At 46.8% G+C, this 11,385-nt stretch overlaps 5 protein-coding genes across 5 annotated transcripts; all 5 read left to right on the forward strand.

Moving 5' to 3' along the window:
- Nucleotides 1–3,102: 3,102 nt before the first annotated feature.
- Nucleotides 3,103–4,601, forward strand: LACBIDRAFT_324620 (uncharacterized protein; the record flags this gene model as incomplete). The annotated part of the gene is made up of 5 exons (XM_001878017.1): nt 3,103–3,206; nt 3,505–3,704; nt 3,785–3,862; nt 3,960–4,470; nt 4,574–4,601. 5 exons carry the CDS (start codon nt 3,103–3,105, stop codon nt 4,599–4,601), a joined length of 921 nt encoding a protein of 306 aa, XP_001878052.1.
- Nucleotides 4,602–5,967: 1,366 nt separating this feature from the next.
- Nucleotides 5,968–6,788, forward strand: LACBIDRAFT_163522 (uncharacterized protein; the record flags this gene model as incomplete). The annotated part of the gene is made up of 4 exons (XM_001878018.1): nt 5,968–6,037; nt 6,225–6,420; nt 6,475–6,608; nt 6,673–6,788. Coding segments are annotated over 4 exons (516 nt in total), but the record flags the coding sequence as incomplete, so codon positions are not given.
- An 803-nt stretch (nt 6,789–7,591) lies between these two features.
- LACBIDRAFT_315485 (uncharacterized protein) lies at nt 7,592–8,456 on the forward strand. Its single transcript, XM_001878019.1, has 2 exons — nt 7,592–8,228; nt 8,282–8,456. The coding sequence occupies exons 1-2, from the start codon at nt 8,140–8,142 to the stop codon at nt 8,391–8,393; spliced, it is 201 nt and encodes a 66-aa protein (XP_001878054.1). The 5' UTR covers nt 7,592–8,139; the 3' UTR covers nt 8,394–8,456.
- Nucleotides 8,457–8,551: 95 nt separating this feature from the next.
- Nucleotides 8,552–9,076, forward strand: LACBIDRAFT_315486 (uncharacterized protein; the record flags this gene model as incomplete). Its single annotated transcript, XM_001878020.1, has 4 exons — nt 8,552–8,577; nt 8,634–8,680; nt 8,725–8,891; nt 8,945–9,076. 4 exons carry the CDS (start codon nt 8,552–8,554, stop codon nt 9,074–9,076), a joined length of 372 nt encoding a protein of 123 aa, XP_001878055.1.
- Nucleotides 9,077–10,728: 1,652 nt separating this feature from the next.
- On the forward strand, nt 10,729–11,385 carry LACBIDRAFT_315487 (uncharacterized protein). Its single transcript, XM_001878021.1, has 2 exons — nt 10,729–10,957; nt 11,012–11,385. Exons 1-2 carry the CDS (start codon nt 10,916–10,918, stop codon nt 11,162–11,164), a joined length of 195 nt encoding a protein of 64 aa, XP_001878056.1. The 5' UTR covers nt 10,729–10,915; the 3' UTR covers nt 11,165–11,385.

Genomic DNA, 11,385 nt, shown 5'->3' on the forward strand with positions numbered 1-11,385 from the left:
CCACATGTCCCTTCCCTCCGAGCTGGCTACCAGATTATAACATAGCTCACATGTACTTACCATTACACATAGAAATATAGTTTGTAACAGGTCCAATGCTTGTAAACTGTGTTGATATTGCTCCCTACTCTATGCAAACTCTACGTGAAAAGTTGTTACATTTTGTCACGCTGTGACTCGACCGTAGGTTCGCCCTACCAATTGCACCAGACGTTGTGGAGAGTGTTCTGCAGTGTGTTTTCACACTCCGACGGTCTGGCGGGCCGCTCACTCTCCACAACGGATGGGCACGAGACTACTAAATCCCACAATACCGAAAATCTGTGAAAGTTGGACTTTGTATTGCTTTCTGTCTCGAGGGCCTAACCAATCAGGCAGACTTGGGGCAGACTTCAAATTGAGACATACTTTCCTGTTAAATTACCTCTATATGTGATGCCATACCTAATTTCTACATAACAAAGATACCATTCAGTAAGAAAGAGATTGAAATTTTCACACATTTTGGGAATTTTATGGTGTTCCTCAATGTAAAAGATCTGGTATGTACAGAGCATGCCATGTGGCCATCAGGGATTTGAAACTCAGTCAAAGCTGTAGCAGGTGTGTCAATGGTCAGTTGTAGTGAGGGCATTTACCTGTTGGAGTTGATTCACTAAGGAAAGTTGTTGTGTGGTGAAAAAAAGCATAGTGTTGTGGCCACCACGTCAACTCTGCATTCCACTAATATAACAGTTGTGGTGTACATGTTGCTCAAAGTTACAGTTTCTGCACCTATGGTGTGGACCCCCAGTACACATGTTTAATTCCAGTTTTGGTACACATCTTTTATCCCAGTTCCAGTGCACATGTTTAATCCCATTTCTGGTACACATATTCAATCTCCATTCTGATACATATTCTTTATTCCAGATCTAGTGTATATCTTTCATCTGAATCATCAATGTTAGGCTTAGACCTGGACACAGCAATCACTTCGCTTGGCCATGCCTGAGGCAAGCTGTCCCCCCCAGTACATATGTTTATTCCAGTTCTGGTGCACATTTTCAATCTCTCTTTTTTTTTTTTTGGTGAAGCTATGTAGCATACAACAGTTAACAGTGTTATCCTTGTGCGCAAGCATCAAGGACAGGGGATTGCACCCTGTTGGAAGAATGTCAACTCACCCCAAGGAATTGTGGCTAGGCAGGCTCACACTGGAGCAGTGTGGGACTCAGAGCAGCCACATTGTGTAAAGCTAGCAGTTGCAGCCTGGAGGCCACCCTACTCTCATACCCACTAAAACCCCAGCTTCTGGTACTTTCATCTTATTAAATTTGAAATTTTAAAATTATGCTCTGACCTGCACCTATGGTTTGGCACTCACTGCAGTTGGCCAGCTTGCCAAAGGGAAGTCCCTTGGACTATCTCATAAAAATCTGATAGCTGTGGTGTACATGTTTCTCAAAGTTATACTAATCCCTGTTTTGGTACTTACACTTTATTTGAAATTTTCAAAAATACACTTTAACCTGCAGCAGCCCTGGCTGCACTTGGCCAGCTTGTCAGGGCAAGCCCCCTGGACCTCCCAGTGCATATGTTCAATCCCAGTTCATTTTATCTTAATCATCAAAGTTAACCTGCCCTCATTCAAATTTTTATTCTAATCCAAATCATCAAAGTTACATTTAGATCCACACTTATATAGTCCTACATTTGGTACTGTAACTGCAGTCAGCAGTACAAAGCTGGCCATAATTTTTGATTTTTCAACACTATACCATGCACCATAAATTACAGTTGAGTAGGCCACTGATGAAAATCTGTAGAGCAACTAAAATCCACCTGAAATTTAATCAGCATAGATCTCAAAGTAGGAGAAATATACACTAACAATGAAGTGGGGGGTAAAAAATAGTACAGAAAAAGCGAAATTGAGGCTGCTCAGAGAGGTGTGACCACAAAAACACTCACAAAAAATTAATGCAGGATCTTACTATTACAGAATGAGGTTGGGAGCTACCAATACAAAATGTTCTGTGGTTGTGGTCACACCGTGTGACATTCCCGGGAAACGCCGCTGACGCGGCTCAGTAAAGGACAAAGAGGCTGCTTACATGATCTATTACGTAACAACTGTCAACCGTCCTCTCTTTATATATTAGATAGATTAGATTTGGCCTTGGCCGTGACCCAACCGTGACCCCTGAGGCTGTCGTGCACTGTCGGTAGAAAGTGGGATTCCTGAGAAGTCCGGAACAATATGTAGCTCTTTCAACCTCCATCGCGTGGTGCGGTTAATTATTGTATGCCGAGCCCGCAAATTCTTTCCGTTATCGGAAACACGAAGGGAGTCGAAGCCATGCGCTTCATCTGTTGCCCCGGGCCGCAACGACATCCGATGGTACCCCCCTGTTACAACAATTTTTGTGTTTGAGCATATAAAATTAATGATAGTAACCGAACAGCGAGAAGACTTGAGCGCTTGAGCTTGAGCCATGACGACGATCAGAGGCGCCATGGTCGAGATGTGATGATAAGTTATAAACTTGAAGGCCGCGGCAAGGTCCCTTTATGAAAAAAAATAGGAAGTAGTTCCTTCATGAAATCTATGGACCGCCTCGCGACGAAAACGTTTCTCAGGGAAGGGACAAGTAACGATATCGGTATGTATTAGATTAACCTCCCTCTTGAAAACCAACAGGAAAGTCCACATGTTTCGGAACTTACAAACGTAATGATATGCCATGCAGTAGACGTTTTCCAAAATTTGAATGCAGGTGATAGAATTCCAGCTATGGAGGCGGATATTTTTAGTCAAATGGCCACAAGTTTGTCTGTCCTTGATAACTCTTGCCTTTTTAGAATGTCCGTGCATAAAAATCGTGTCAGTTGTTCAACAGTTTGAGAGTTAAGCCATTGCCAGTGAGTCCGCGAAAATGTACCTGGTTGGAATTGATCGACTCTTGCGTAAGAGATGTGAGAATTGCGAGTTTGAAAGGGCATGAATAACAACATGATCAAATGCCATAGCGATCCTTCAGCTTTCTGTCCGATATGAAATGGACGATACTCACGTTAACGACAAAAAGTCGCGGTAGATAAAAAATCACCGGACCCTTGATGTGTCAAGAGAACACGCGGGGTGACTGGGGTGTCCAGAAATCCGATCTCTTGCACGCTTCTGCTCGGTTGCTGAGTCTCGACGAGGCCGTGTGGCGTGCGCTGTGAGCTAAAATATTTGAACAACACTACGAGGGGTTGAAAATATCTTCAGGTACTTGACAGACGCATGCAGAATTTTGTGGTGAAGCGACGGGCGTCAATTGTGTGACGAACTTGGAAAGTGAGCCGGGCGCTTGATATTATGAATGAATCTAGCCGGTCCATCCCTTCCCTGACTCCAAAACTTTTGCCCATTCTCGAGCAGTCCATCAACAACACGTCTAAATCTGAGGGTTTTAAATTAATAATTTACCTCTGCGTCTCCCATTGCCTACACATCTCAGTAATAACCTAACTTAGCTCGCATAAAGTCAGGCATGTTGGAATGAGCTTGCCTTACCTCTCCAGTTTTCCCCCTACAGTCATGTCGCAGCAGCCAAGCGCTGAAAGACCCAGCGACTTTAATACTATGCAACTCCCTCATGCTATGCAACCAATCCCCAACCCAAACTTTCCGCTTCAGTGCCACGAAGCAAAAAATTTGCTATGGGTAGAATCAGGTGAGTCTTCATTTTTGAACTGTCACGAACCACATACCGAATGCGTGAAGATCCCGACGACTCTGAAACGCGGCTTATAGATCTTCTCGACCCCTTCGTTCATGGCGAAGACTGGTCAGTAGACAACAGCCATACGATTTCACAGGGAAGTGCCGACAGTAAGCGAGGAGGCTCCATGGAGGCACACCTCCGTACAGCCCGGATAATGGCGCCCGACTCCCTGGTTCGTCTCTGCTACATCTACATCATTGATAGCCTTTACCCATAAATTTAAGGCGGAGCAATATGAAGTCAACGCACCGATAAATCATTGCCCACTCATGGTGGTAGCTCTTCGTGATGTAGTTTTCCCTTCCACATACACCGCAGCTTTGCCGGTTTTGACTCTCCACAACCATGCTCTCGATCAATTTGACCGTGCTCAAGACCTTATGGATAATTCAAATTTCATGAGTTTTCAAGTCGGTCTCGACGCTCCAGCGACATCATCGAGCAGTAGATATGATTCCAGAATGCAGCGCATGAGGTTCCTCGACTTTCTTGATAGTCCTCAACCATGGGCTGGAAGTAGTGTTAGCAACGAGGCGAATACCTATCATGATCCGAACGATAGAGCGTGTGCGAGCCGCAATGATCACCAGGAAAACATGGGCCATTCACGTGGCATCCCAGGCCAAGCGCTTGAGGTCAAACGATCCGTAGTGGGATCCCGAGGGGTGACTGCTGCGACGAAGGCCCGAAGAAAAGATCAGAACCAACCAGGGAGGTTCGTTTGTACGCTGTGCAGAGCAAATATAACCGCGAAGCATAACCTGACCAGTAAGGTGGTACGTTACTGGAGTCTTCTTCGACTTATCGTGCCCCTACAGACCACATGAACTCGCACTATGGGATTAAGAACCAATGCGATGATTGCGGCAAGCTTTTTGCAACGAAATATAGCTTGAAGCGTCACGGGGATAAGTGTAAAGCATTGGTCCTTGCTTGAAGCAGTGGAATCATTGACCTGCCAGGAGACCCGGTTTTCGAACGATGTCGTTTCATTATGGTCATTGATCTCTAGGAGTCTAGGTGAAGTTTATATTAGTATCTCGACAAGTTATAACCATGACATTTGCACAATAATACTCACCATTAATCTGGAAAACAAAGTCACGATCCGAAACGGCGCTAAGTATGTTCATTATGGAATAAACTCGACTTTACCGTGACCGTGAGAATTAAACTTGAGTTCAAACTTTATTAATTTATTACCCTGATCGCTCATAGGAATGGACAATGAAGCCTACGCCATTGTAGGCAACTCCACGACAAAAGACCTTCTAGGCCAGGATTTCCATGGTTCACTTTTCATTCTGGGATGAGTATATTTCACTAAATTCTTTGGTGCGGCAAAGTAAGTGACACCATATCTAAAAAGTGGAGATTATCACGATTTTCTCCAGAGATGTGTACGTTATAAATCTGGCGATACGTGGGTGGCTGACCTACCACATCCCGTATGGTTTATGTGAGTCAGGTTTGGACATTTATGGCGACGTTTGCCATGCGGCTATTCTCCAGGTCTCTCAGGCACTCAGATGAAGTACAAAGCACATGAGCGATGGCAGGGAAGCACACAAGCACTGATACAACCCGAATTACTTAGGTACAGGCATCTTGGAGGCTCATGCACCTTATTTCAATCAGGCCGCTGTCACTTGGCCGACGCCTTATCAAGGTTTACATCTTCCCAAAATCCATTCAGTTACGCGCAGCTCCTGATGGGAAAACGCATATCAGCTCATTGGATGCTCGATGATCAAAACGCGATGTGCCCTGCGTACATGGCCTCGCATCAAATCCCTCAAGATGCGCTCCTGGCTTTAGCCTATCTGACTTCTCGAGCTTCAGGTGGCATAAATAGTTGAGCTTGGGGTCTTACTTTCACCCCGTCGTTCTGACCAATGATTCAGGTTCAAGCGAAATTACCTTTCATAATGAGGTTTAGGTTTTGCGTTGTGGCTTGCGCGTTAACGCTTATATTTCCTGTAAGCTCTTTGGTTCATTGGGCTTGACGAGAAGACTTACTGATTGTTTGTTACCTTCCAGGGCGTTTCGACGCAGTCTATTTCTTCCATCGTATCGACGAATTGGACTTCTGTTGGATGCTTCACGTGAGTGAAGTTCCAGAAGAAACATCATTATCTGCTCAAAGCTCCGTAACTACAGCGATATATCAACTTCGCGGACTCTTACAGCCATCTCAGTGGTCCGCGATTTAATGACCATTGAAACTTGCGTCAACATTTGTGGCGCAGCTGATTACATCTTTGCCGGTGTCGAATTCGGTAGTGAGTCGACCTGAACGTCCACCTTAAGGATTCTGATGTGCAACAAATTGCCCAGGCGTAAGTTATTGATTCTAGCTGTACTTTTTCTATGTTTCAATCGCGGATGAATTTCTTCTATTCCTAGGAATGTTGTTAGTACACTTTCTTTCCACTTTTATGGGAAAAAAATATTAAATTCGTGTTTTAGATTGTGACTCCGCCCTGCAAATCCCGAGTCAAGCAGCACCAGTTGCAGAGTGTAACATTGCATGCAGCGGAAATGCAAATGAGACCTGCGGCGGTGCCAATAGGTTAAACATCTTTAACAATGGCAAGCCACCCCCAGTGATTGTACAGAGTGTTAATACAACGACGGGGATGTGGCACTATCAGGGATGCTTCACGTGTGTGCTTTCTGCAGTATCCTCAGCCAAGCCTTTACTCACAACACGACACAGGGATAGCACGGCGGCGCGAACTCTGAGAACCGGTGTGAACATTCCTGGAGGTACCACTGCTGAGTCATGTACTGCAGCCTGTGCGGCTGCTGGTGGGTTCATGAACGCGGGTTTGGAAAATGGGCACGAGTGTTGTATGTTCCCGTTCTCGTCGACGGTCGTATCTATCTTCTTGACCAATTGATTCAAATTTACAAGGGTGTGACAACGTAATCAACAACCCAGCACAACGTACGTCCGACAATGACTGCCGCATGGTATGTCAAGCCACCCACACCGAGTTTTGTGGAAACGCGAACCGCGTCGCAGTATACCATTTCAGCAACACAGGAACGGCTTCGGGATCCACACCATGCCTATTGACGGGTCTGTCTGATTTCAAGCTGGTGGCGCAGTTCAAAAACCCCCCCACGACCGGTCCCAGTTTCGTCGATTTAAAAGTTGTGGTGGTCGAGATGTCATCAAACATCATTTGGACGGTGCTTTCCGTGGGTGGCGGTCTACATTTGCTTGTTTGATGTTCATTCCCCGCTGCAGGTTTGCCCTACTTGTTGCTCCGAATGGCCATCTTTCACGATGGAGAATTCGATCGTATTTCCCAAGTCAAGTAATATTGTAGCTCAGGTGATGTCGTCCACCGCGCCCAGGGACGGAGAGTCGCCGAACTTTGTTGCATCCATACCTGCTTTCCCGGGATCGCAATCGTACTGCACCATGGTTGGTTCGCTTGTCTCCCTTTATCGACCAAGAAAATTCACATGATGTTTTTGCGCTTTTTCAGCAAGACGTCGCTGGTGCAACTGGAAATCCCCCGCTCCTCGCTTTCGGCGGCAAATCCGACGCGTTTTCCGTATGTAAGAATAATACCGCAAATGGAAGGCTCGATCTAGTCTTTTCCCCGGTTACTGGTCATCCACATTACTCGCTTGCGATGGATTGCAGTCCAGTTTCGGTCCAGGTCATCGTTTCGTAATAGTAAGAAGTCCATCCAAAATCTATCACTAATCTTCCGGAAAACCCGGCAACATGCTGTACGTTTAGTAGACATTCTTGTGTTTTTTTTTTACTTACATAAAAAATGTTTATAGTGGTATGTGATCAATTGGATTCCAGACCTTTTTGGAATAGCATTGGACTCGCACCTGAACACTGTTAGAAGACTGATTGTGGTAATGACGTTGACGCGACCCACAACATACCACTGCATCAACATCTCCACACCCCGGATTGTTGTCATGAACTGGTTCACCAGGGTTGACCCCGTCAAAAAAGAAGGTCAAGCAAAAGCGTCAGTCAAAAAATTTCAAGGTCACGTCGATGATGGGTAGAAGCCTAGGATAATCATAGGATCTTGACTTGACCCTTGACTTGACTGGGTCAGATTTGGGTCACTGACAAAGCCGGTCCGACTCGAGGTCGCCATTCGGATGATTTTTGTTGCAAGTGGTAACAAAAACTGGCGTGTTGTAATTATGCCCATTGGTTCTGCCATCCCTTGCCTTGGCGGGCGATTGGCGGGACAAAAATAAAGAAAATTCCAGTCGGAATTATCCGTGATGCTGACAATATCTGCTCCCATCTGCCAAACGGCGAGAATAGTCGGTCCACACCAACGCTCAAACTCCCAAGACTCAACTTGATCGACTGTCCTAGATTCACCGACCAATGAGTCTAAACTACTACTTACTGATCAAGTATTCAGCAATACAACCTACAGAAGTCCACACGTATGAATCTACTATGATTCAGTCTTTGTACGTGTTCTTTTGCATTTCTTTGAGGATAGTTGACCTTAAACGCTCCACAGACGGGGGCGGCATCGTGAGGGGAGCCCCTTGGTAGAACGTTCAAAACGGCACTTAATTCGCCCACATTTGGCCCACGATCAACCACGAAAGGAGCAACGAGATAGGAATTAAATAATAGGCATGATTCCCCGCCGTTTGTTAGTAGACATTCGTGTCGAACATTCTTGTACCGGGATCAGCTTCCAGGGGTTTTTCACTTGAAAATACAACCAACCTCCAGGAAGTATTTGAGGGCTCGTATGATGGGAAGGAACATTTCTTAGAGAACGATGCTCTGGGGATGGGATAAGGACAGGTACGACATCTATCTGATCTTGGGAATTCAATTGCAGCTAATCGACTGTACTATAGGTATGAGTCCATGAGTCATACCTTTCGCCTCCCATCGTTGGCCCTTCGTTCGTTCGTGAGTTTCATTGTCACGACTCACTTCGACAATGAGCCATAACGTTACCCGGGAATGACCCTACACCGGATCGCCGCAGCCAACTTCCCTGGGCACCTTTTCCCTCCCTCCCTGATTTACGTAGTGGCCTTCTCAAACCTGACACTGTTCGCGGGATATCACTTGACGTGGATCAATATCAAGCATTTGGAATGCCTAGGAATGTACGTTGTTTCGACACTCTCCCTCAATTTTAAGACTAAGATGTTCTTCGCAGAGACTTCACAAAGACATCTCGACGGCCAACCTTCCTGTCTTAACGGAACGCGAAATTTTGCGCAACTTGCCTATTGTCGTAGATGCGGACCGACCCGAGACTGCTCCAGGTGCGCGGCGGTTTGTCAAGTGAGGGTCGCAAGATTTGGTCTGGCCTCTACAGGCCTCCACGTCATATCGAGCAAGGACATCAGGGCATGCTGCTTATCGGTGCTTGGAAGACGCCACTCCGGAGGACTCGGTGTATTTGTGCAGCGACTTGAATGTGGGATTACTTATTAAAAGTTTGCAGGGAGGGTAACAAGTGGCGCCGTGTACCAAACCGATCGTATGATCAGGTGGGCAGTCTCTTCGGACCGAAGCCCAGGCGCCCAAGTCTGACTCTCTGTTGCGTGCATGCTTAGCGTCTTCGACATTGGTCACGGAGTTGCTCCCCGCTCCAAATCATCGTTTGTGTGGATGGTGTTGCCGAAATCGATTTTGAACATACGGGTGCGGATGGATACATCGTCATGAGTTTTGTTTTTCGCCAGGCCCCCCCGAGGCGATTAGGTCGATTCAACTTGAGTGTTGCGTTCACAAAGGCCGGAGGGTTTCTCGTCCTTTGAGACTCTGGATTGATGTGATCACACCATGTACACATTCTATTCTGAAGCAAGTTCTGCGAAGAAGGTCTTTTCCTTCAAGAAGGTTTGCGAAAATCGCGTTATGTGAAAATCATGCTAGGCTCATGAGAAAGTGGGCTGGATAGGTACCAATGTCGTTTACCATTGCGGTCTATCTTTACTCAGCTTTCTCTCGTAGGCACCTTTACGGGTTATATTGCTGTCTCCAGCCCTAGCTGCCTGGCAACCTCAATCTGCCCCCAGACGATCATACATCGCCTGCCGTGTTCACCATCCTTTCGAAATTGAAGTGTGGCAACCCTGCCTCGATGTCGTTCGGTCCTGCCTCCGGAAATGGATACGGCATAGGAGGTCCGTGTTCCCCATGTCTGTGACTAGGTGTGCATCTGTGAGACACTTGCCGACGCACCTCGTTTCTTGAATGGATACCTGCATGATGTCCGACAGATACTCATCCAGCTGCACGGATCGACAAATCAGCATCTAACACCGTTGGTCGACCATCTGGGCATTCTGAGGGACACAAAAATGGGAAGGCTTATCAATGGGGCAGAGACTGTTCTGATGAGGTTGACGTGACCCTGCGTAAGTTTTTTATTCCGTTTCCCGCTATCGACGTCTATTAACGCCCCGCATCGATCCTAGCAGGGTGGTCATTCTTTGACAGTGCATCTGGAAAGGCGTTTCTGCCCGATAGTAGCCGGCGGGTCAGTAGACCTGGGTAGTGCCGCGGTGCTTACAAAGCAGTCAGTAGGAGCGCCCGTCTACTGTAGGACTACGTAGTCGTCACTCGCTTCCTACCAACCTCACTCCAAGTCAATTTTGACGATGGTCACTACAAGACCTGGGCCTGAAGCTGAAGCTTTGAATCTGGATTCTTCGGTACGCCGCTTTCCCAGGCTGGGCATGACTTGACTCTCATTTCAGTCATCTACCAACAAATGGCCCACCATGCGAAATCCACAGGAACTGAGGACCGTGAATCAAGACTCTCATGCCTGCCTCCCTCCACTCCAAACCTCGTGTATCCAACGCGATCCCCTTTGAAGCTTGAGCCCTCACCCGACGAAACAGTGGATAGCTCCGTTTGCAGTGAACAGGAGGTAACGAACGAATTATTCATTGGTTTGTAACCATCTAACACTACTATCACTCTAACAGATATCGATTCAAGTTGACGCGTACTACTGGGTCCCTTCTGGGGTATCCTAAACGACGCCAACTGGCCATTCGAGCCCTGTCCGGAGTTCGCCACCTTCAACGCCAACTCCATCGTACCCCCGGCCTACCCAATCGACGCTCAGCACAAACGGCTCCTCCGTCGGCACAAACCATTTCGGCGTTGGATGGATGCTCACGATAAACGTGACACACGGCAGGAAAGCGAGGTAAGCATGAAATTCTTATAGCCTGGTCAATCCTTTCCTCACTGTCATCGGCAGGATCGCCGTTTTTTCGAGGAAGCTGATCGGGTGAACACCTTCGAAGCATGGCCAGGCTTTGCTCAATGGCTGGCTCAGAGGGTGATTACCCTCAATCCCCACAGTCTTTTCTTGAGCAACTTCTTTGAAAGAAATTGTCGCCTCCGTTCTTGACATCGGTGGGTGCAATTTCTACTGCTGTTAGGTCAGGGGCTCGGTGGCCGTTGTGTCAGGCCTTTTGCAGAGTTTTGACTCAGAATGAAGCAAAGATGATGATGTCGAGTTCGTGCTTCTCACCCATCTGTTCTCAAGCTGTATGTATCCGTGACATACTAAGTATCTGTGATATTACGAGTCTCTCTATTCCAGCTCTTTCTTTGCCCAATGCCCCCTCA

The sequence above is a fragment of the Laccaria bicolor genome, genomic scaffold (genome assembly GCF_000143565.1).
Source record: "Laccaria bicolor S238N-H82 LACBIscaffold_6 genomic scaffold, whole genome shotgun sequence".
NCBI lineage: Eukaryota > Fungi > Basidiomycota > Agaricomycetes > Agaricales > Hydnangiaceae > Laccaria > Laccaria bicolor.